The 25,013-nt window shown below is 38.3% G+C and overlaps 3 protein-coding genes and 1 long non-coding RNA gene across 10 annotated transcripts in view; 2 read left to right on the plus strand and 2 right to left on the minus strand.

Moving 5' to 3' along the window:
- Positions 1–77: 77 nt before the first annotated feature.
- On the minus strand, positions 78–3,703 carry armc1l (armadillo repeat containing 1, like). Its single transcript, XM_085132593.1, has 7 exons — positions 3,595–3,703; positions 2,977–3,148; positions 1,780–1,871; positions 1,393–1,561; positions 1,191–1,304; positions 745–819; positions 78–632 (listed from the first exon to the last, which is right to left on the minus strand). The coding sequence occupies exons 2-7, from the start codon at positions 3,127–3,129 to the stop codon at positions 438–440; spliced, it is 798 nt and encodes a 265-aa protein (XP_084988719.1). The 5' UTR covers positions 3,130–3,148; positions 3,595–3,703; the 3' UTR covers positions 78–437.
- Positions 3,704–3,766: 63 nt separating this feature from the next.
- On the plus strand, positions 3,767–8,116 carry mtfr2 (mitochondrial fission regulator 2). 2 transcript variants are annotated; one of them, XM_085132591.1, is made up of 8 exons: positions 3,767–3,909; positions 4,585–4,767; positions 4,915–5,019; positions 6,109–6,233; positions 6,473–6,681; positions 6,794–7,100; positions 7,283–7,466; positions 7,579–8,116. In XM_085132591.1, the coding sequence occupies exons 2-8, from the start codon at positions 4,696–4,698 to the stop codon at positions 7,630–7,632; spliced, it is 1,056 nt and encodes a 351-aa protein (XP_084988717.1). In that variant the 5' UTR covers positions 3,767–3,909; positions 4,585–4,695; the 3' UTR covers positions 7,633–8,116. The 2 variants fall into 2 exon arrangements, with proteins under 2 accessions (XP_084988717.1, XP_084988718.1); XM_085132592.1 differs by lacking the exon at positions 3,767–3,909 and adding an exon at positions 4,057–4,205.
- A 39-nt stretch (positions 8,117–8,155) lies between these two features.
- LOC146501508 (uncharacterized) lies at positions 8,156–14,807 on the minus strand. Of its 4 annotated transcripts, none has more exons than XR_014869316.1 (6): positions 13,693–14,795; positions 12,452–12,514; positions 12,263–12,309; positions 11,675–11,755; positions 10,259–10,323; positions 8,156–9,984 (listed from the first exon to the last, which is right to left on the minus strand). It is a non-coding gene; the product is annotated as an uncharacterized LOC146501508 (long non-coding RNA). The 4 variants fall into 4 exon arrangements; XR_014869317.1 differs by having other exon boundaries at positions 8,172–9,984; positions 10,259–10,280; positions 13,693–14,792; XR_014869314.1 differs by having other exon boundaries at positions 8,172–9,984; positions 10,259–11,755; positions 13,693–14,807.
- Positions 14,808–18,015: 3,208 nt separating this feature from the next.
- LOC146501509 (3',5'-cyclic-AMP phosphodiesterase 7B-like) overlaps positions 18,016–25,013 on the plus strand; it is a 37,653-nt gene continuing 30,655 nt past the window's right edge. Inside the window, exons 1-2 of one of the 3 annotated variants that reach the window (XM_085132588.1) lie at positions 18,016–18,321; positions 21,587–21,647. Coding sequence is in view for 2 of the 3 variants with exons in the window: in XM_085132589.1 (XP_084988715.1) it covers positions 18,301–18,321; positions 21,587–21,647 (82 nt within the window). In the remaining variant the exon portion in view is untranslated. Of the gene's footprint in view, positions 18,322–21,586; positions 23,999–25,013 lie in introns of all 3 variants that reach the window. The other 2 variants (XM_085132590.1, XM_085132589.1) reach the window with 2 other exon arrangements.

The raw sequence follows: 25,013 nt of genomic DNA on the forward strand, positions 1-25,013 counted from the left end.
GAACTGGTTACCTATTCAGTAATTTTACCTTATTTTGTCTTTCAAACTCTTTAGCCAAGAAAGAAAACAGAACAGAGTACAGTGACAACACAACATTTATATTCTGTAGCATAAACCAGCAACAATTAAAAAACAGACAGAAAGAAGCGGTCAGGATTGTGAACAGTTTCTGTACATTTTAGGAGGAAATGGAAATTTTAAAAACAGTTTTGAAAGAAATATTTACACTGAATGAGGACAGCTGATTCAAGCATTTTAGTTTCCAGTCAGCTCAAACAATAAAAGATCTAGCCCAAAATCTGTTGATCGTCTCACAAGAACTGAAACGCTGACTATACAGTAGAAGCCAGGACTCAGACCTGTGGTTTCTCACAAGTAATGTCCATCCAAGTTAAATACACCGGAATGAGTCTTAAAAGCACCTCCCTGTGACTGATTTACCAGTAAAATGTTTTTGTGAGGAAACTGGCAGCAGCGTTGAGCCAGCTACCGCTGGAATCTTCCTTGGCTGTGGTGCGGGAAATTGCTCGATCGACCTCCCTCACAGGGCTCTCCTCTTCTTCTGGGAGGTAATCCGGCAGGGCTGAGTTTTGAGGCACATCCACTCCAGATGATTTCAAAGGAATATAAACCTGAAGACAATGTTATTTAAAAAAACAAAAAAACAAATTCATAGTTAAAGTTTAACTTACACTTCCATATCTTAATATTCTTTACTGAAAGTATATTCAAGTATCCAAGCACCTCTTCTCCTGCCTCATTCTTTATCACTTGTTGGGCCGACAACACCTTAGTGCCAGCGATGGCTGTTGCCAGACTCTGCAAATGGGACATCAGGGAAGAGTGTGAGGCTAATGATCCGTTAGAAGAGGATTTTTTTTCATTGTCACAAATTTCTGCATTTGGCATTTCTCAGCAGCTTTGACAGAATAACAGACATATAAACTAAAATCAGACTGTTTGTACAACCCAAACATGCCCCCGCCCACACAAACTTGGATGCACTGCCATTCCTGCTATTAAATGAAAAATTACATTTTCTTAAAAATGGTACAATTTCTCATTTTAAACATTTGATATGTTCTATTGTGAATAAAATGTGGTTTTACTTGACTTTATTTTCATTTTACACAGCATCCCAACTTTGTTGGTAAAATGTTGGGTTGTAAATGTTTGTCTTTGCTTGTTACCTCAGTGGGCAGGTCTGAACGGATGCGAACAGTACATCTCTTGGATGCCATTTGGAAAGTGAAGCTTATCACTCCTTTGACCTTCAGAAGAGCTTCCTCGCACAAACCTCGATGCTTGATGACAGAGAGATTACATAATTAAACTTACTGGCGATTATAACAGCTACATAAATGAACTGTATGTAAAAAGCAGTCGACTTACAGAGCTGTCCAAGCCCTGTATGTGCAGAGTGATGGACTTGGCCTTCTTGTTGGAAGAATTGAGAAAGAACTGGGGTTTCTTCCTTCTCTCAGGTGGAGGATTAGCAGGTGCATTGAGAATATCGTAAACTTCCTTGGCCAAAGAGGTGATATCAACAGAGAGACCATCTCTGTATGGAGAAAGGTTATATTTAATCATGTGCTTTGGGGGTGCTGAACCCTCACCTTCATTACAAACTTATAACTATGTTATTATGAAAAAAATGGCACAGAATTTATGCATTGAAAAAGCTGCCAAGTATCACTGTAAATTTTACATACAGCCACATGAAAATGCAGAGGAAATAATGTGTTCATCCACAGGTAAAAGTAACCATGGGTGTGTCACCTTGCCATAAGATTCTCCAAGCTCACCATCATACCCAGTTCATTCTTCATGGTAGGGATGTTGGCAGACAACTCAGCCAAGTAACGTAGGGTCTGAGGACAATATAGCACAGAAGGGATTCATATACAGCCATGCTTACAGTTCATTGACAACAGTGGTATTATCAGTGCACATCAACTTTAGATTAAGTATCATATCACCCATTTCACATGCTTCATATAACCTGCACATGATATAGATTACAGAAGACTTTTCTCCCCCAAGGAATTAAGCAAGTATACTTAATGCGTGGATGGGTCACCTCTAAGTAATCACATTTATATTTTGCTTTCAGAAAGGCTCACAGTGTGGGGGTTTAAACCTTCACATAACACATCAAAGATTCCTTCTTTGGGACCATGAGGAGAAACAAATCCCTGAGAGGGCTGTATTAGGAAGATCAACCACTGTAAAAATCACATTATGGGCTTTAAAAACCTTCTTTAATTGGTAATAAGACTGGAAAACATGGAAAATATGTCTTTTAAATGATGCACAGTGGTGTAGTGATTAGTGCCGCATCTCACAGCTAGAAGGTCCTAGGTTCAAATCCATCTGTCACTTTCTGTGTGGAGTTTGTATTAGCTATTTGCTGATGCACTGGCATTTAAAAATGAAAATGTAAAACAGCAGTTTGTCCATTAGATGGCGCTCTGCTAAAGGAAAGTTGCCTTTTAGCAATATGTTAACAGGGAATATAATCTTTGGAATATCACAAACAGGAGCCAGTCGGATCTGAGCAGAGCTGAAGTAGAGCGTAAAGAAGTTAACAAACAGCTGCCCATAACATTGTGTGTGTTTGAAAGAAAGAAAAGTGCTTGCTATATTGGAATATCAGACTTCTAAATCTCCAAATATTCTGTCTTACAAATCCTACATCTAATTAGGGTTCTAATTAATAGGCGATTCTAAATTTTCCTGTGGCTGTGAATGTGAGATTGAACATTTGTCACTATGTTTAGTCCTGCCACACAATAGATATGTCCACGGTGTACCCTGTCTTTAGTCTTATGACAGCTCCAGCCCAGCCTTGACCCAATGATGAAAGCTTTCACCTTCACTGGTCTCTCTCTTAAAAACAGAAAACAACCTAATGTTATTAAAACTATGTAACTAATTGAAATTCAGAAATAATCTGAATCCCGTCCAATAACATACCTGTAGAGTTGCAAAAAGGACATCTGGGTTCTGGTGGTCCAGGAAGAGAACCAACCCAGGGAGACAGCCCTGATCCTGGACTATCACGTCGCGGTTCTGGGGCTCAGAAGCCAAGTCCCGGAGCTGACTCACCACCGACAGTGCATCCATCATCTTTAACAACTTTATCGGACTGTGAAAAACATTTACAAAGGAGTTAGCCATTCTCAATGTTTGGCATGCGGTGGACAAAATAGCTACTTGAGAGTGTTAGGTAAAGGACGTGCGGCTGTTAAATAGCTTTTCCTTTCCTAAAACTGTCCGGTGTGAGGTCATACTACAATTCCTAATGAATGTTTCAAAAATACCAACATTGTCAAACCCAGCCGACGCTAGTTCATACAGGCCGGAATAATGTTAACAAGTCAAGCAGCTACGCTGCCGTTGAGAATGTGGCTAGCCGAAGAAGCTAGCTAACTACTTTAGGAGAAAAGGCTAAATAAACTTCACAAAAATACATTTCCTCTTTTTTCGCTCCATCTTCATAACCAGATATTAGGGAATCGCTTTAACTGCTATTCTATTAAAATATATCACAGTTATAATTAAACTGTAGTTTTGTAGCTAAATGTTTCTTACCCAGGACAGAAGCAGCTCGTGCACAAAAATACAAATTTGGTGCTAGGCTTTTCGTGTCACCCGATTGGTCGACTAGCCTCCGCTTACGCCGCAAAGTCGCCCACCCCTATTGGCTGCTCTTACTACTTCTGTATCCACAGCCAACCAGAAGACGTCTCGCTGCTGCAGCGTTATTTGACTTTACAGACTCCTTTTAATCTGAACGCGTGAACGAAAAAAGGGAAGCTGCAGATTCTCGGTGAATATCATTTAGTTTACAGTATCATCTGGGAACATGGCTTGGGAGAAATGTAGCTGCTAATTCACGTTTTGACGGTAAGTGCGACTATATGTTTTTTTCTTTTTATCGTGTAAAATGCCGGAGGTGTCACGCACGTTAATTTTGATGATCCACGCAGCTTTTCCACTGCGGTGCCTCTCTGCCCCCACTGCTCAGAACGGCAGGACACTGTGTAACTTACACCTAAAGTCAGCCATGCTCTCTCTAGTGTGCTGGTACACTGAGCGTTTGCTGCCGAATCAGCATCCAGTAGTAGAGACCGACATTTGTCTCTGAGCATCAGTGATGGCAGCAACCGACCGTTGGCTGCACTTACTTTCATCTTGCTGCTGTAGGTTGTGTCCTGGCCATTCTCGTATGGGTTTAACGTTTTTCTTACCTTGGTAATTCCAATGTTTAACTCTAACTGTCTGAATCTACTTTGTTATCAATACAAACCTATTCATTCGTTATATTTTAAACTCTGTACGTCTATAGGTTTGAGAGTCGTGGGGTTTCCTCTGCAGAGAAGTGGCAGATGAAGGAATCGGTGGCCACTGATTATCAGATTACTATAGTCATTATCATTATTATTGTTATTATTTTCCTAGTATCAATATTTGAATCATTATTTGTTTACTAAGATTGTTGGTTTCATATGTGATTTTTACTGTAAGGCATTATCTTACTTTGTTATTTTGGGGTTTTTTGTTCTTGTTGTTTTGTTTCAGGTTTCAAGCATGTGACTTAGACACATCCTTTCTGTGTTGACCTCCCGCCAAGACACTCAGCAGAAAGCAGAGCTTTGCAGTCATCAGCTGGTGCAAGAAAACATCCTTCCAATGTCCCTAGCAGAGGATTTTCTTTATGTGCTGCGCATCGTCCTGGAGTACTTTGGTGTTCCTCCAGACGTGGTATGTGCACAGACACACTTGTGTCATTCTTTTGTTTTGCAATACTCAAGCTCCTGAGGTATCCGCGGGTTGCTTGAATCAGGGAACTTTTAAATCTGATGTTGTGACATTATGTCTTTGTCTTGTCTGTGTCATTGCACATTTTAGCTGGTTCCAGTGTGGAATAGTCCGCTGTGCGGTCAGTATCGCAGCATTGTGCGGATGATTGGATCAAATCTCCCACTGACACCGACACCACGAGTCCAGTTTCAGGTATTGTACAATCTGTGTTTTACAAAACATGTTTGACTTTACCCAGTCAGCACTGCTGGTTAAATGAGTACATACACTTGCATGCACGGTTGCATATAATATACAACACAAATGGCTATTTGCAATGAAAACAATACATTTCTCTTGTACGTGCATAAAACAATCAAGAGCTGCAGTTGATTAGGGTGACCACATTTTGATTTCCAAAAAAGAGGACACTTGGCTCAGTAATGAAGAACTTGCTTTAAGAAACATATTTAAACGATGCCTTCTCTGTGCGGTTAATGAATTGTGAATTGTAAACTATGTCATATAGGCTTTTACAAGTCAACGAGTGCAAAAAAAAAAAAAACTTGAATTAAATAATGGTACAGAAATAATGCCTCATCTGCATAAGAAAAATTACCAGTACTGGGTAAATTTCTTTTGCAGTTCGTCTGAAAAGATCCATTTGCGCTTTGGGATCTTTTAAACAGTATTACACGCGTTGCTGTGCGCTGTGTCCCCGTGTGTAAGCGCAGAACAACTCACAAAGCAGCAGCACACATGGGTCCTCTGTCTGAATATAGGAAAACCTGTACATTTTTATCAATCTGGAAAATCCCCCCGGACAGAACGTGAAAAGTGGACATGTCTGGGGAATAGAGGACGGTTGGTCACCCTACAGTTGATCAATATAACATTTGACATGTTGACAGCTGATCAGTCTTTTTAATTAAAAACTATTTAATTCATTCATTCTACAGTTGTCCATGTTGTTGATAATAACAATAATAGCAGTCTGTGTCCCCACACTACAGACTTATTTTCTATCTTAAAGAGGAACTGCAGCTTTTGGCACTTATGTGTTGACTTCATTTTTCAGCCCTGGAGCTTTCCTCTTGCTTAAGGTGGTGGACTTTAAGGAAATATAAGAGGAATGACCACCCATACTGTCTCTAATTGTCCTTGTCTGCAATAGAATATAATCAAGGCTTCACTATGAAAAGAAGTTAATATCATCATAACTGTTTTTAGAATCTCTTGACCCTTATTTCTCTTGTGTACTCGTTTACAGCGTGTAATCCCTCCTTATCCTTGTCTCCTCAGGTCGCTTTGCTCGGCCTTAGGCACCATGAATATATCGAGCCCATTGTGGACACACCAGCCATCCCTTCCTTTGCTGATGTCATGTGGGTGTTTGAGGATGAGGGTGACAGCTGTGCTAAAACGAGGTAAAAAACAAAAATGACACAGCACAGATAAAATCACTCTCCCTGCATCCCTGAATTCCATAAAAGTAAAAATACAAATTCACTCATTAGGCAGTCTTGTTGGATGTGATTAATGTCACTGCATTTACACAGAATCTTACCTTTTTATGTTTGTGAAGATGAAAGGACAGCATTGATCATTCTGTCCAGACAATTGTAAGACACTAAATTAATATACGAATGATGTGGGGTCTCCGTAGGAACCACCTACCTCCAGTAAGGCGAAGTACTGTAAATCAAGATGTGATGAGATGTCCAGAACCAGCATTCATACGAGCTCAGAGAGGAGGGCCACCTGTAAGACAGACGCCTGATCCAGAAGCTCTGAAGAAGATCACAGCGCTGGAGAGCGAGCTGCTGAAACTGCGAGCTCAGATTGCTTTGATAGTTACTGCTGCTCCAGCCTCAGGTACACGATATGTTTGTCTTTGTCCCATTTTTTTCAAGATGTTTTCATCTTCTCAGAACACCAACCGAGTGTTTCTTTCTTTTTTCTTGTTTTATCTTTCATCGTGTTTTAGGTCTGGTTGAATCCCCAAATGAGTCTGCCTCACCTGGTATTTCCCTTTCCCATCCACTTCCAGCGCTCACCTCCACACCTCGCCATGTGGCTCCTCCTCCTCCTCCACCACCACCCCCACCCCCTCCTCCTCCCTGCCCTAGCATTTTCACTGGGTCAAAGGAAAGGAAGGATGAGAAAGATCTCGATAAGGGTCACCACAGAACTAAGGAGTCAGGCTCCAGCAAGGGTTCTGAAAATAAAGGGATGCCTTCCATGCTGGATGTTCTAAAGGACTTAAATCATGTTAAACTGCGCTCAGTGAAGAGGTAAGTATGGAGATTTAGAGAAAACTAATCATTAAAAAATGTGACTCTTTATATCTGAAGCTGCAGAATGCTTTCTTCATTGCACCAGTAGTTCAGCACCCTGGTGTTTCCTGTTTGTTTTCCTGTAATTTGAAGTAGATCTTTCCCCCCACCTGACAAAGCATATTCATTCTGTTTTGCAGATCTCCAGGGGGCACACCAGTTAAGAGGAGGCGCAGTAAAGGAGGTACGGCATTGCTTAATGACCCGGCAGCTCTTATTGCTGAAGCACTGAAGAAAAAGTTCACCCATCTCCGCCACAACACTTCCTCTGACAAAGAGAACTCAGTTGAGCTGTCACCTTTCGGCAGTCCTGAGTCACCTAAGGTTTGTTTTCCATAGATGCGCTGAGATCTTTGAGTAGTTTAAAAATGTTATCCACCCGGTGTGATGATGTGCTTGAAGGAGAGTTCCTAACCCGACACCTCTTCTGTTGCAGGTTCCTCACCCCCCTCGGCGCAGTCGGGGACACCGCCACCTGTTACATCATTAAAGAGTGACATCAGCATCAACAGCTCCTACAGATGTGCCTCACAGCAGATTACTACTGCAGCTACTGACTTGTGTTTTTGCTTGTCCTTACTTTGTCTTATTATGGACTACAATGTGCTTGTCTCTGTGTCTGTTGGGATTTTAAATGTGCTAACTATGTTAAAATGTGTATGTTTCTAAGCTGCTGTAAACAAAGGGGTTTGTACACAAATGTTTTTTTGTTTTTTTGTCATTGGAGTCTTAACTGTTTTAACTGTTCTTAGCAATATGTTTGTGCAAACCACCTTTTAAAGCAAATAATTTAATGAGTTTCAGGTACGTGGTGCAGCTTGCCTGCGTTAATGTTTCACTTTGTGAGCCCTACCTTCTTACCTCAACCAAGTGAAATCTGTAAGAGTGGATTCTGAGATTCATATAGCTCTATTCTATGCAACTGTTAGCGGGATATTTCTATTTTATTAAAGAGTTAAATTGCACTGATGAAAGTGTTATCTTAATTTTTCAATTTATAACAGACTTTATACAGTTTTCTCAGACAGGCATGAACATTTTCACACTTTTCTCTCTTGTTTAAGCCGTCTAAAGTTCAAACCTTGTTGAAAAATCAGTGCAGTATTATAGAATGAAATCGAAGGCACCCGCAGGTGACAACGTTTAGTCGACATTGTTTGTTTGTTGGGGAGAAAACTTACAAACATACAGTACAGCACTTCAGAGTCACACTGCTAGCGATTGAAGATTTATGTAACTTGACATTGATTGAAATGGTCTACAGCCAATCAGGACGCAGAACACAATGCACAGTAAAAAAAAAAAAAAAAAAGTATGCAATATTGCACAAAAAAAAAAAAAATCTGCAAAACAGCGAGGCCGCGAAAGGTGAACCACGTTATAGCAAGGGACAACTGTACACTACAATTTCGGCCTCTTTAGGTTTCTACTGGCATGCATTTGACAAGGGCAGTAGCAATATGTTGGAACGGGTACCTCTCACACACTCATAAGAGGAAGCTGCTTACTTTTTCCTGGCACTGCATCTTCCACAGGTTACACACAGTGACACTGATTGACCAATAATGACAGTGTAACACAAAAAAATGTTCATTACAATAGAAATCCTGCTAGTAATTGTCAGCTTATAGTCAGTTTTACTGTCATTTATTTAGGATGCCTTGTTATCTTCTTCTCTTTTCTCACTTTCTTAATCAACATTACATTTCATGTTGCTATAGATACCTGCTGTTGATCCTGCCATGCCATGTTCCTTCTTGCTTTAAGTGTGATCCTCTTGTCAGTATTATGCAGTATTTGCTCTGACTGATCTACGTAGGATTCCTACATCTCAAAAGACTTTGAATTCATTAAACTCATTAAATTTATGTTAATCTACCTCTTGACATTTTGACGCACTGCCTTAGATATTATGGACACCTGAAATAAAATTACACCTGTTCAAAAAAAACAAAAAACAGAATTACACAAAAATATTTCATAGTTCACCAGCAGGTTGGATATCTGTTTATTTTTGGAGATAAGAAAGAAATGTGCTGAATGATATTTCTCTCTGTGGTGAAAATGCATAATTTTGATACTTTTCATATAATCTGATATTTGTAGTGGTATCCTGACTTCCCTAGAATTAGAGACATTCAGCTCAGCCAGCTAAATGACATTTTGGCCCAGAATCTTATATGTTCCTCAGTTTTCAGTTGATGCAAAGGAGAACGTTGTGAAACACAGGTTCATTACACTAACCCAAGGATCCACTAGAAAGACCATATTGAGAATGGTGAACAGTAGAGGGCATCAGGACTATCCTTTGGTCTTACAAGAGTCAGTAAACACTGGAATAACTTCTAACTGTGCTCCTCTGGATACTCTCCTGAGTTGAAGAATACTTTTGAGGGATTGCTGTCTGGTCATTGAGCTTTACTACTTTGCTATGAAACATTTTAGTAATTTTTCTGTTACAACTTAACATGCTTGTTGTGTTATACTAGAATTACAGAATTATGTTTTTGAGTTTTGCCTTAAATTACAGTTCAAACAAGTGTGTCACAAACTTTCTGTGTTAAGTGGAAGTGCACGTTTGTAATTGTGCAATGCTAAAAAAAAATTGATTTAAAGAAGTATGGTTTTGTTATTGTACCGCTTTTAAAATGTTTCAATATTTTAGATATTTTTGTTTAAAGTACAAGGATTTACAAAATCCCTTTATCATTGACAGAAGTCATCTTGCCTATAGACCAATACATATTTTTATTCAAATGAACAGTGACCCAAATACAGTGACCCAAAATTGTTGCAGGATCAACTGTAACAGCCCAAGTAGAACTGTCATCCTCTTCTTTCACTGTGAGAAATACAAAACAGAAAAAAGAAACATCATACAAATCATACATCATCAAACATCATACAATGTTTATATATAGTCAGATACATAAATATTTGAAAAGCCACCAAATACAATCAGGAGCATCCCTTATTCCATACATCCATTCATCCATAGCTTTAATTCACAGCAAAAGTATTGCATTAACTTTTGTAGAAATTAAAGCCATTTATACACAACCCAAAGGAGTGGCCAAATTAGTCTGGTTCATTCCTTTAAAAAGATGTGCACTGACCCAGTCAGTAACACCCAAAGGCCTGGAAGACCACAGAATACAAGTGGGTGATCACAGAATTATTTCTATGGTTAAGAAAAACAATGTCACAACATTGAACTAAGGGAATAACACTCTTTAGGAGTTACATGTATCACTGTCAAAATCTACAATCATGCGACACCTTCATGAAGTGAAATAGAGACAGTTTATAACAAGGAAGGAATCTCTGGTTACAATAAAGAACAGGTAGACCAGATTAGACATTTATATGGGCCTGCGCAGTTCTGAAAAAAAGAAAAGGAAAATAAAAAACATGTGTTTGGGCAGATGAAACCAATAATAATCTGTACCGGAATTACTAAGAAGCAAGGTGATATTCTCCAAAGGATGTTTGCCTATGAAACATGCAGCAAAACCGATGGAGCAGTGCTTAATGGTGCCATTGGATAGCGATCCAAAGCAAATGCAACAGCTGCCAAAGATTTTCTAAAGGCAAAGAAATGAGATATTCTTTAATGGTCAAGTGAACCTGATCTCAACCTAACAGAGTAGCGTTTCAGTTACTGAAGACAAAACTGAAGATAGAGAGACCCACAAAAAAGCAGCAACTAAAGATGGCTAGAGACACAAATTCCTTTGGAGTTGCATCAGGAAGGCTATCCAGCATAAAGATCTGTGAAATAAAAAATGCAGCACCCTCTGATAAATCAGGGAGTGGCCAAAAGTAGCTATAGGATTTCTTAAAATAATTCTAAAATAATTTATGTAGTCTGATATGTATTACCAATGACTTTTTGGTGGAGGTGTCTTTGTACAAATACGTACTTTACCTAGCTGGATTTATAATTTTGCAATCTAATCTTTCTTTTACAAGCTTTTACAAATGTTGGTTTCATCTGTCTAAACAGTGTTATTTCAAAACTGGGCAGTCTTTCTTGAAATGTTTTTCAGCAAAGTCTAATCTGGTCCTTTTGTTCATGAGGGTTAGGAAAAATATCTTGGGGGTAAACCCTCATACAGCATCACATTCACTAAGTTGTCTAGTGATTATAGACTCAACAAAAATATTCCACATGTTGGGAATGTTGATAAAGGATTTTTCTTTGTTATTACATTTTTGATTTAGACACTCCTGAAAGTTTCTACTCTGGTCAAGAATTCTCATTAACAGTTTCCAAATCCAAATTTGCAAAGCCTACTTCAGTCACATCTTTATGACTTAACTTCATATCCATGAGTTTACAAAGTTGAAACTAAGCAAAAGGTGTTACTGTCCATTATATTTATGCAAAAACATGGATCTGACATTCCACAACTGTCATAATGAAGTTCTTTAAGTATGTTTACGGGTGAATTTGGTTTGAGTCTGAATTTTAAAAAGGGCATTGCAAGAAAAACAACTGAAGTTTTGCTTGATCTAAAAAAATGTTTTACCTTTTGGTGTGCTGAACCTTTTAGTCTATCTCCATTGGGGTGACGTCGTCATCCATGGAGGAGACAGATGGTCCGGCAGCACTGAATGGGAAATGAAGGCAAATGCATAAACCACAACACCTGTTTATTTAAGCAGTGGCAATAACAGAATGTTGTACATTAATTTTTAAACAGTACATAATGGAACTTGCTTAAAATTAAAAATTAAATGTCTAGTCTATTCTACAAAGCAGAATTAAAAGCTTATTGTAAGCTGTTAATTCTGCTTAATTCTGCAGAGTATTTTAAGCTTACTAGTTTTCTACTTTTCTACTAGTTTATACTAGTTCAACAAAAAGGTTATCCCTCTCAGGCTCAAATTAAGTTTTTGTTGCTAATGCACAAAAGAATACCTGCAGTGGTACTTCTGAGTAAAAAAACCCTCATAAAATATGTATGTGGGGTAATCAGGTTGTTAGCTTTTAACTGTTGCAAATCTGCAATGCCTGCCTTGAGAGGGTTATACATCTAGCATGTATACAAACAGATACTGAATATAGATCAACAATAATGTAATAAAGTTTGTAAGTAGAAAAGTGTGTAAGTTACCGGCCAGGTTGTTCACCGTAAGCAGTCCAGTCCATCGGTTCCGGTTCCTGGAATGCAATAAAAGAAAAACAAACAAAAAACACATGATTCATATCACATCGTGTCACATTGTAGTGCTATCATACTGCTATGAAAAGCATGTTGTCCTGGATATGGTCTATTTGTTGCTAAACCCTATGAAAACCTTACCTCGTGGGCTTCGTTTGGCGTAACGGGTGATGGTTTGCTGTTGATCAAAAGGTTAAACTCAACCTGCAATTAAACAACAACAAAAAAGCTTTAGTTACATATATTATATAATGGTTATATTATAATACCAAATACTTTTCTAGGCTAAAATTCAGCCATACATGTGAGCCATGTCGAACAGCAAGGTGTACTTCGATGGCGTCCATTGTGTCGTCATTTCCATGTACGTAGTTTGTACGTCAACACGTACAAACTTGGCGTGCTATCATGTCTAACTATTCATGACACAAATGAATGCTATTCACAGATATATATGTACATAAATGCTCGTCATGCAAAACTATTAGTTATTGTATTTTGTATTTTTTTAAGCCATTTAATTCCTAATATGTTTTAGTTTTCTGTTTCTGTTGAAAGCATATATTTGTATTTTACAAAGTAAACACAATTTATGTTTAAATAATGAAAAATATAAAAGCACTAATTTTTTTTTAATGAAAATTATTAACTTTTAACAAGATTTTTAACTAGGTATTCCTTCTATGCTGAAGATGCACTATTTAACATGTGCACTCAAATGAAGTGTACACAGTCTCTCACTCTCACTTTAGTTTAGCTCAAAACGCACTTCTTCTTTTTGTCTAAACAGTGTACAGTGCGATGAATGTGGTTTACGGTCCACACTAGCCCAGTATCTCAAATAAGAGAAAAAGAACATAGCCTTCCTCACTGGCAGGATTAGATGTATATATTAGATGCTTCCAAGAGTCGTTTTGTAATTATCAATAGCAACTTCAAAGTTCAGGAAAAGGCCAGCTGACTTCAGTATGTATTTGCATGTATTTTTGCATCTGTAGCATGTTTTTTTTGGTCTCACCAGTAGGTTGTGGTTGAATAGTCAAATTGTTTAGGAAGTGTCAGGGTGCTGGGTTTTTATTTTTGAATTCATGATTCTTTCCTTTATATTTTGAAGATGATTTAAGTTCAAGCTTTATACAGTTTAATCTTGAGTCTGGTTCTTTGAGTCTATGTCTTTGAGCTTATTTGTATTTCTACTACAGTCAGGTTCCTTTTGTGTCTTTGTCTCATCCCTGTGGTTCCTGTGAGAGTTTGTCGTGTTCTCTGAGTTTATGTTTCCCCAGTCATGTCTTTGTTTATTCCCTCTCTGTCTGATTTTTTTTTCCTGTTTGTGATCTCCCTATGTGTCTCAATCCCTCTCTCTCTCTCTCTGTCTCACTTACCTGTTCCTTTGTTCCTCTCCTTGTGATTCATCCTTGTCTCCTCAGCCTGTCTCCTCATATTTGCGCCATGTCTCCCTTAATGTTACAGGTTATACTCCTTTTCCCAGAAGTGAGGGATTTCGTCAGCTGTAAAGGAACCAGTTGCACAGAGGTGAGCTGATTACCAGCAGCTTCTAGGTGTGTCAGGCAGGAATGCAGGTAAACAGGAAGAACCCCGCCTTTGAAGCAAACTGTAGGAGTTTTACAGATGGTTATGGGAGGCGCAGGAGAAAATGTCATCTTGACACAAAAGGATATCATGAAAGTTTCTATTTCTAAGTAAAGTGACCCAGTAGTATCTGCATGGTAGTCCATAAAAAGAGCTGGGTATAATTCCCTAAATTTTTAGGAAAAGTGCTTAAATGCTTTCTTTAATAACTTCTTTACCAGAGGACACATGAAACCATTCTTTATGACAGGAAAGAAGATAATTCTGTTCCACAATTCATAGCCATGCACCCTCACACTGTTCGCGAAGACAATCAATAAATATGCCAAAGTATTGCAGATCATGAAATGTTTTTTAGAAGTGTATTTCTATATCCTGCTGATACATGTTGAATTTTCAACAATAACTATAAACGATAGTTAATTCTCCTACACAGTCTTCATTAAACTCATGACGTTTTCTACTAAGTTCAAGGAAGAGTGATATACCTTTTGGTTTATTCAACTCAGCTGTTATATTTCAACAAAACATGAATGTTGTTGTTAATGTTATTAATGGTTGTGCTGTTGGTTACACATTACCCTTTTTTGGATTCTTTAGTAACTTCTGTTGCTGCTGTAAACAACAGACAGCTGACAGCTCACAAAATGAGTAACTCTTTGAGGTACTCATAACTATTAACTATTATTAACTTATGTCTCCCGTTTCTCTTGTGCACTGTGCCATAGTGTGTAATCCCACCTTGTCCAGTTGTGCCCTTTAATATGTCAACCCCGCTGTAGAATCACAGCCATCCCTTCATTTGCTGATATCATGCGGGTGTTTGTGGATGAGGAGGACAGCTCTGCTAAAAGAAGAGAGAAATACAAATGAACACAGCACAGATAAATTTACTATTCTGTTTTGTAACTTCTTGGCTAATAGGAAAGACACAACAGAAATTCACTAGTAAGCAACCTTACTAGTGACACAGGACACAAACTGTCATGGTCCTGGATCACTTGACCCAGTTTTTTGTGGTTTTGGGTGTGTTTAATTCCGTGAATTATAGTTTTCTGTTTCTATTATATTTTATATTTCCTGGTTGTTAGGTTTCAGTTTTGTTTCTGTGCTAGCATTTCTAGCTCCCTAGTTCTATGGTATTTCCTGAGTTCTAGTTCGTAGGTTATGTTATTTGGCTTCCCTGTGTTCTGTGTTGTGTACTCTGTGCCTTTCTGTCCCATGTCTCAGGTCCTAATGTTCTGTCTCCCCTGTCTCTGTTCTAAGTTTACTTATCTTAAGTTCAGTCGGTGTGTTTCCTGTTTTACTTTGAAGGTCCGTGTCTTATGTCAGTGTATTCAGTTTTGCTTCCTCCAAACGACCATCTAAATTTTTATTTTACAGATTTAATGTTTGAAAGTGCCAGTAAACTTTCAGAAGCTATAATGAAATGTTTGTTACTTTTTTAAATCCACTGTTATACAAATTAACTTGGCACAAAAAGGAAATTTATGTTTGGTTGATTATTATGTTGTTATAACAATGGCTCTTAGCAGTAAATCTTATATATTTGGAAAGCATGTTTATTTCCCCTTAAATGGTGCCACATTTTAAGGAAAATGAGTGTGTGGGTTGAGCAGCAGAACTGAGTATGTGGACTGTGCCCATAGAAAAACTTGCGTTTCAATAGCATATGGAAGAACCATACACAGCCACAACAGCTTGACACTTCTTTCTCATGCTAGTCACCAGCTTGGTTCCACACTGCTGTGGGATGGCTTCTTGTTCTTCAACTAGAATTTGTCACAAGTCAGCCAATGTGTTTCTGTTTGTCACTCTGGCACAAACAGCACAGCATCCCACAAATGTTCAATGGGTTTGAGGTCAGGATGGCAGGCAGGCTATTCCATCCTCTCCACTCTAAATTCTGGAGGTAGCCTCTGATAAACTGAGCTTTGTCATCTTGGAGGATAGGTTTTGGTCCCAGAACTTAGAGACATGGGATTATCGCTGGCTGCAAACTTTCATCTTGATGTGTAACTGCACTGAGATTGCCTCCAATTATGACAAGCCTTGTTTCTTCAGTGAGGGAGATGCTGCCAAACATGATCACACTGTCTCCACCAAAAGCTATGACAGTCTGAACGTACAATCTAGCTGCTGTAGGCAGAATGCAGACTCAACGTTCCTCCACATGTTTCCTGACTCAGTGTAGGTCAAGCTACTTGAAAGAAGTAATTAGTTACTGATTACTTCTCCAAAAAAGGAATCCCATTACTTTACTGATTACTTATTTTCAAAAGTAATTAGTTACTTAGTTACTTCGTTACTTTTCAAAAACATGATACATAACCATAATACACAATAAAGCAATAGACCTTTCAGCCCAATTCTATTTTCTCTGCATAATCCATCATATAACATTGAATCAAATGGAAAGCCTCTTTCTAAAAATTGTTTTATTTGTTTTAATCTTTTAATTTTATGCACATTGCATTAAGCAAAAATTAAATTATATGCAGCTGTTTTTGACTTGAAGAAATTGTTTAACATTTAAACCTATTTTCTGCATATTCCATCATATAAAATAAAATAATGTTTCGTGTTTACACTCACTCTTTTAAATAGATGCAAGTAAAATACAGCAAAATATAAATCAAATCAAGTAGTTCCATAACTACATGGAAGTAAGTACTTCCATGCTTTAAACGCTGCATGGTCGTTCTCACGTCTGCTGCTGCCACAGGCATCGCACGTGCTTACATCATTGTCATGAGACACTCTCACAAACAAAATCATGACAGTTTATGCAGTAACGCAGCGTGCTTATAGGAAAATAACAGTAATCTAATTACTTTTTTGCAATAGTAATCCCTTACATTACTTGTCAATTGAAAAAAGTAATCAGATTACAGCAATGCATTACTGCCCATCTCTGTTCCTGACAGCAGCGCAAACAGGCCTGATGGTGAAGAGTAGTCATAGTAGGCCTCCTTGCAGCCCTGTGAGTTGGGACATTGGCTGTATGCAGTCTGTTCCAGATTGTCTCAGTATCTCATTCTGAAAAATCTGTAAAAGACTGCCTACTGCTCCTAAGTGCCGACAGGGTGAGGAACCAGTCATCCTGTGGTGTCATCGTTTTAGAACACCCACTTTGCGGCCTGCCTGTGACATCTCCCATTATCTGAAACTTGGTCTTCAATTTGGAGATGGTACTTGGGCTCACTCCAAGTAATGCTGCAACTTGTGTTCACAGAACACCAGCTTGAAGTTGTCCTATGGCACGAGACCTATCCAGATCAGTCAAATATGGCATGCTTGGAGCAGACAACAAGTGACCGCTATAGCAGGGTCTCACAGGTGCTGCTAGTCAGGCAGCTGAAGCTCAAAAAGAAACTTAAAACAAGACTCAATAGCAGAATAAGCTGTTGGGCAATGGCAGAGAAAATCTTGGCAAATTTTTAATGGGTGCAACTCACATACTCAAATCTGCTGCTCAACCCACAAATGTATTTTTCCTACACGTTTTGCACCACTTAAGGGGAAATAAACAAGTTTTACAGTGGTATGAGATTTATTGCAAAGAAGTATTATTTCAACAAACTTTTAGTGCAGTTTTTTTCCGTTTCTGTATATTTCTATTCCACTAGATGTCAGCATTCAGCATGCTGAAATATACTTTGACTGATGTGTTTAAACGTGGCCTGAATGGCAACAACCAGATTGTTTGTTCTCTAAGATTATCAACATGTGCGAACTACTCGGGGACGTTTGTTTTATAGAGTTAACACAGAAATGACATCCATTTACTTATAAAAGTGAAATAATGTGGTAGTTGTAGTGTAGTAATTATTAAATCTCTGTTAGTATAAAATATATACACTCTTATTTCTTCCAGTAAACAACTAAAGGTTGGGCCGCATTGCTTTATTGTGTTGTGCAGTATCCTGTAGTAGTACTCACCCTTATTTTAGAATATTCCAAATTAAAAACATTGTTTATTTGATAACGACCAATCGTAATTAGAGCAGGTACTGTATCCTAGTCCTGATTGGATCTTTCCCAACAAGACCCGCCCCGCCCCGCCCCGCCTCCCCTCCCCTCCCCTCCTTTCCCTCTGCGGCTCACCAAGCACATACACACACAGCAGCAGCACGCGGGCAGGGGCGGAGAGGGAAAACAGCAACTTGGGTTTCACCTTTTAAAAAGCCCACAGTGTCCTTACCACGCGAGTATGATGAGGGGCAACCGCGAGAGGAGGATGAAATAGTTGTTTTAAAACAGTTGTCAGCTCGGACTCTGTCACCTTTCGTCCTGCTGTACGCGATTAACTCCTGAGCTCCCCCGTGACATGAAAACAGTCCGCACGCGCCTGATTCCGTAGCGTTCACTTGTCATCTGCGAGCTGCCACGATGGTTAAATGTCCTGTTTAATGGTCGAGGTACGTAGACTGTGATTTTTTTTCCAGCTGTGTTGGCTGCGTGCCTCTAAACAGACAGACTTGTTTTGTAATAGGCCTTAACGACAGAAAGCCGTTACACCGTAACGACCTGTGAACAGTCTTTGGTGCTTAAATGGGAGTTTGTAGTGAGCGAATACTGTTTATGGTGCATGCTGTGGCGTTGCATTAATACCGGATGAGCGTGCTAGTATTCTCATATGGGCTAAATGTTTGCACGACATGTCGCAAGCCAATAATGACCTTGTGGGGTTTTTTTTGTGGTAAAGACTTATTGGTGCAGGCTTGGTCTTGTACGCCGTGTTTGCTGCAGTGTTCGGCCTTGTGTATTATTGCCATGTGTCACGTCAGTGTACTGACAGATTTACAGCAGTCAACCTGCAGCCTGGACACTGCAGACCACACACAAGCAGGGGAAAGACGTGAAGTGGACTTGTTTTTGGCTGGGTTTGCTTGTGGTGTTTGCTGACATGCCACAGCATATATGTTAAGTATAAGATGTTCAGTTATAAATGTCTAAGCAGATACTTGAATTGAATATGCATACATGATTTACATAAGGTATGGGTAAAGAGGTGCATGAAAATTATTAACCTTAATCTTATTAACCTCATAAATAAATAACTCTAACCCTAACTAAAGGGTCTGTAGCCTATTAGAGAGGGTGGTTTTACAATAAAAGTTTGTAACCCACCTCATGGTTTTCCATGTAGCGTGGAGCTTACTCAGTTGTGGGGAAGATGGTTTAGCTGTCCTCACTTCTTGACTGTGTGGCATTGTAGTGCTACCAGCAAGTGTCTGGTAGATGATATTATTGAGTAACTGGTGATTTTTTTGGGTTAGTTTCTGTTAAATTGTCATTGTTAAAATTAATTCCCTGATTTGATGTTTACTATTCTCTGCCCTCTGATATTTTGAATAGGTGCTGATTATGCATTATTATGCATCATTATGCACACTGCTTATTTCTTTTATTCCATGCATCACTTAGTACAAGTGATGCCCGCACAGACCCTGCCCATGAAAACTTTTGAAGAAACATAACATTAACATTTAATATGTGTTTTCTTTGACCATGTTCCACTTCAGGGTTTAATGAAATTTGTCAGATGTATATAAGAAAAGTTTTAAATAATTTAAAACTATTTGTCGTCCAAAGATCTGTATCCATGACTGTCACTGACCTGTTGGTACCCGAGTGGACATTTAGCTACAGATGCAACCATTCATATGTTGTACCACATCCATTTTGTATTGGCTAAATATTCAAACATAGTGTAACAAAAATTTAAAACACTTCAAATTGCCATTTGTTTCCCTAGCACAAAACGGATGGGGGATAAATATCAACAAAAACAAAACATTGACTCCCCGCTATGTACAGGAGAGTGAAAAGCTGTGTTAGTCATAAGCATTTGAGAGAGAGAGAGAATTAAACTAGAAAGCTGGCCAGATGAAATGAGTAATGATGTGAGCATAGAGATCATGGAAAAAAATGACAAGACGTGTCCTGTAAACATGCCATAACCACGTGGGCTGAATGAGCGAACAGTCACTGCCTCTGGTTTGCCTCCTTCCACCCATTTCCTGCTTGACGGTAAACAATGTGCGCTAATCAGATGTAAATCCTCCTACTCAAGGTACATGTTTATGACTGTCTTCCTCCAAAGGAATAACAAAGAAAGAACATGTTTAATAATGGATAACAGATGATTTGTCAGGTCAGCTAGGGTACCTGCTTTCAGTCATATATATATATATATATATATATATATATATATATATATATATATATATATATATATATATATATATATATAACTAAAAACAGTCATATATATATATATATATATATATATATATATATGACTGTATATATATATATGTGTGTGTGTGTGTGTATGTAGTTTGTTCCCACATTGTACCCAGTCCCCTCTCACCCGTTTCCAAAATGCACATAGATGTCAAGCCATTATAACTATTATAGCCATTACTGGCTATTATAAATAGATGACCTCAATTGGGAAATGTACCGAGCTGTGTCTGACTGATCTACAGCACAGGACTCTGGGTTTTAATTATACTCAAGAGCTGACATCAGATCAGGGTACACAGGCAGATGTGGCACTGCTAGCAGGCTTTATCAATTTTGACACATAAGACAGTCATGGTATTTTAATCTTTTGACATTCATATTACTTTGAAGGGACTCTTCGACATTTTGTAGTACAAAACAAAATAAAAAATAAAAAAACTTCCAGTGGGACAGTAGCATCTGAGTTGAGAGCCTTAAACGGAAGCCTAAGTTTAATTGGAGGGTGAGAATAAAGTTTTCTGAATATATAATTGAAAACAATTACACAAACTCAGGGATTGTGACATTTTTGTAAAAATAATTCTTAACTGTAAACTTAGTGTTAACTTGCCATTATACCAATAACGATCAGGTACCAATACCTGATAGTGTAATAGTATCAGGTATTGGAGGGTGGGAGTTGAGAAGAACAGTACTGTGAGTCTTATCTGCTCCATCTTTCACTATTAAAGAAAGTAACAAACAAACAAAAAAACATGTGATTTAAATTAGAGACAACTATACCTTTGATAGAAAATGACTAAAAAAGATGACTAAAGACCCCTGGCCGTGAGGGCCAACCATGTGGAAGCATGTGATTAATGCGCAAATCATTGCCAGTGTATGCCAGTATGCCGCCTGACCCACTTTTTAGCGTTGTTGGCCAAAACACAGACATGTCTCTACTGGAAGCACAGATGCCAGTGTCACTGATTGCCCCTACCCTCTCTTACTCACTATGATGAATAATAATCTTTAAATAAATACCCTCCTTCCTTCCCCAAATTACTTTTTCAGTTTGACAAAGCACCCAACACAGGAAGTGTCCTGATGTGATGAAAATAGACCAAAATCTCTTGAAATATTCGCTATGGTTGGATAGATAGATCATCTTTAGTTCGTTTTTAGTTTAATTTCAATTTCAATTTATAACTGTTCATTTAGCATTTCTCTTACTTTTAAGTGAGGGCTTGTGGGAAAAGAGTGCAGGGGTGGCACACCAGTGTGAAAACCGTCTGTGGCTTCACACGTAGGGTCACTGCGGCTTTTAGCACAGTTTCCTTTTTCACTAAACACAGTTCATTGATAGCAGTGTGCATATTTTTGGCCTTTGTAATATTAATGTCAGCCTTTCCTTCCCTTTTCCCTTTTCCCTATTCCTCTCTGTCACAGAGGTGTGGAGCTGTAGCCTTCAAAAGTTGGGAGCAGAATGCCATACAGGTTCGCATGCTGGGTAAGAATGATCATTGACCCGATTCCATCAATGTGCTACGTATGCTGTCTGGTAGAAGATAGTGTTTTCAGATATTTGGTAATAGTGTTTCAGGCTTTTACTGACCTTTGGCCGAGAATAATCTCTATGTCAAACAGGGATGCATATTTCCGCTATCTCTGTAAACTGTCTACATTGTTCAGCTCTGTGGGTTTCAATACACAATGTGTTTTTAATCTGGAAAAGTCCTACATATGCAGGACTTAGCCTGCTTAGGCCATGTTTTTTAAGGCTTTGTCTTGAGAGGAGATTTAGCTGTTAATCATAACTACAGTCTTAGACCTTGGGGATGAGACGATGAAGTGTAGCCACAACAGTGTGTCTAAAAATACAAATGCTGATGTCGTTTAACCCCTTACACCATGAATGTCATTGTAGCTGTTATAAAAACACAACCAGCACTATTTCTTGAAAGCTACTATATGAGACACTTTCACTGTTAAGACTCACTGTGTTATTTAACGTTTTTAAAATACATCTATCCTTATATCTATCGATTTATCTATCTAAATGATAGGTAATGGGTACAGGCTAGTTTAATGACTGCAGGCTATAACTAGACAGAAGACAGACACTGTGATGACAGTACTCTTTGGGAAACTGAAACTCAAAATTAGGAAAGGGTTCTCATTAAAGAAAATAAGACACCTGAGAGAGGTCAGTGAGTCAGCCGAGCTGATTTTTGTTCACAGCTCTGACTTTGACTCCCTTTAGTTTCACATGGTTTGTGCAGGAAATCCTTGACAATGCTTGAGTTTTACAGAGAAATGCTTGAAAACATTTGAAATTGGAATTGCACTGATATCTTTATAGGTCGCTGTTTGTTTCAGTAGTTTGCCTGAGATCAATAAAATCATTTAGAGAAGATTTTATCTTTGTTTTTCTCAGAAAATGTAGGAGACGTTTGTCGATTATTGCATGCGGCTCTGAGCGTGTGACTGTAGTGTGATCAGCTATTCTTTTTTTTTTTTTTTAAGTCTGTGGGTGGGACATGACAACATGTGGGGGACACTGCAGCTTCAATGAGTGCAGGCTTTAAAATATATCATATTAAATTAAAGAAAGACCCAGTCTTCAAGTCTCCTTCAAAAATCTAAAGGACAGAGAGTCAGTGGTTTCCAGCCATATAAAGTGATCTTTATTAGAAAATCTACGAAACGTACACTATTCACATCTTTTTTTCCCCTTATTTTATTTTTTATATGTGCACATGTTGTGTATGAGCTGTGTCTATCTGATAGATAATGACTGGTTAAACCACGGCACTGTTTACCCCCTGTTAACATGTCATGCAGAGATCTGGAAATGCATTGCAATGATGCAGACTAAAGCCATATGTAGAGAGTGAGCAACTGGTTAAAATTCACTGTACGGATTACAAATGATTTCAAATGTTAAAATGTGAGTTGAATGAAATCTTAAGTATGTGTTATTAATGTTGATATAGCATTCTGCCTTAAAGGAACACACCAGACTTGAACAGAGAGTTATCAGACACAGATATGTTTTTATTTGCTGGTGGTTTTAAGTAAAAGAGGCATTTCTACTGTTCTCCTTAGGCTACAGAGATTTAGTGTTCCAATCAACCAAGCTAAAAAGAGTAACCCCAAGGCACAGATTTTCTTATCTGGTACAAGGTAACCTTTAATTAAAAATTAATTCAAGCTTAATTAAATATTAATTCAATAGTGCAATGTTTATGGCAGCAAGACACAGACATTTATGCCAGATGTAATGTAAATGTATCATTTTCCACAAGGATGGAATGCACATAAGGTCACTGTGACCTTGACCTTTGTATACTCAGATATAATCAGTTTTTTAAACGTCCAGGTAATCACATTTCATATTTGCCAAAATTGCAGAATTTTCCTTAAGGCCGTTGCATGAATGAACAATGTGAACATATAGACAGTCCAAGGGTTCAATCCTCTGAAAATGGCTGTCACTAGTCTAAGCATAATAATATTCCATATTTAAGGGAAAATTAGTTTCTGGTGTGAATATTTTAAGATTCTTGGTGCAAGCACAAAGAAATACTACAAATACAGCCAACAAGAAAATACATTTTACACAAAATACCAAATGCTGATCTAAGCTACAATGAGACAACTATATTCTCAGCACATAGCAATGATACATTTTCAATGAATTACTCTGTTCTGCATTTACTCTCACTGCCTGCTTCACACAGTTTCTCACAGTAGTGTATCTTTTATCTTAATGCTCTTTGTCTCGTGATTTCTTAGAATGAACTCCCTGCAAGTGATACGTGGCGTTCAAGGCTATGTTCCTGTCATGTGTGTGTGAGGGTGAGTGTGTGTGTTGAAACTTTTGTCTGCATGTGACCGTTTCTCAAGGAAACAATTCCACTGGAAAAACCAAAACTGTTAGTACTGCATCCTCCAAATGAAGTGCATGTAAAGAGGAGCACATGCTATATCTAACTGGCTTACATTCACTGAAATTTATTCAGATTAATAGATTTCAGCAGCCACAGAAATACATATGTTTTCAGTAATGTAGCAGGTGATAACGAGTAACAGATACTTCCATGTGAAAGTTAATTTTTCCTGCAGAAACAGAGCTTCTAACATCTTAGGGAGCTAGTCCCACTAAAATACTAACAACAATATCTACATCAATTTTAGTTGTCATTATGATCTAGTTTTCTGCTTTTATCACATTTTTATCTCACTGTTATGGTTCTGAAAAGCTGGATGGATAAACTCAGCGTTAACAGAGACAACTGATAACCAGCAACCTTGTGATCTCATTTATCAAGGATGCCCAGTGTTGGGCTTCAATGCTGAGGAGCTTCATCAGCCTTGGTTCCTTATGAGAACCAGACTACATTTCAGTGGGTTTGAGAACGGAATATTCTGTTATTTAGTAAAAGAAAGTCGTGACAGGCAGAATTTATAGGCTGCATTTGTGAGTCATCAGTGAATTTCTTGTAATAAGTCTTTCCAAAGGCAATGACAACAGTGTTTCTGCAGTTTTGCCATTGCCAGCTTTTTAGGTCCAGCACAAGCAATTTTCAGTGGAAATCCAGGTCTATAATGGTTGAAAAGACATAAAACAGAGAGGTTTGAACTTGTCTTGAGGTACAAGTCTCTGCTACAATTGGGCCAATAAAATCAATTAGGCTAGAGAAGGGACACAGTTGCATAATGGTTGTATGAGATAAAAGAATGAATTAGGCTTAAGGTAGAATTGATAGGGGATTGCAGATAGTTAGCTTTAGTTTAGGGACATTAGCTGGCGGATTTAAAAATTACTTCATTTTAATTTTGAAAACTGACCATTTTCTTTTAACATTTCTAA

This window comes from Neolamprologus multifasciatus, chromosome 15 (genome assembly GCF_963576455.1).
Source record: "Neolamprologus multifasciatus chromosome 15, fNeoMul1.2, whole genome shotgun sequence".
NCBI lineage: Eukaryota > Metazoa > Chordata > Actinopteri > Cichliformes > Cichlidae > Neolamprologus > Neolamprologus multifasciatus.

Coding starts and splice junctions, on each gene's coding strand:
- armc1l (XM_085132593.1), bottom strand. CDS start 3,129: ATGATGGATGCACTGTCGGTGGTGAGTCAGCTCCGGGACTTGGCTTCT. Junction 1,872..2,976: donor TCCTTTTTGCAACTCTACAG/GTATGTTATTGG, acceptor TATTGTCCTCAG/ACCCTACGTTACTTGGCTGA. Junction 1,305..1,392: donor TACAGGGCTTGGACAGCTCT/GTAAGTCGACTG, acceptor TCTGTCATCAAG/CATCGAGGTTTGTGCGAGGA.
- mtfr2 (XM_085132591.1), top strand. CDS start 4,696: ATGTCCCTAGCAGAGGATTTTCTTTATGTGCTGCGCATCGTCCTGGAG. Junction 4,768..4,914: donor TTGGTGTTCCTCCAGACGTG/GTATGTGCACAG, acceptor TGCACATTTTAG/CTGGTTCCAGTGTGGAATAG. Junction 6,234..6,472: donor GACAGCTGTGCTAAAACGAG/GTAAAAAACAAA, acceptor GGGTCTCCGTAG/GAACCACCTACCTCCAGTAA.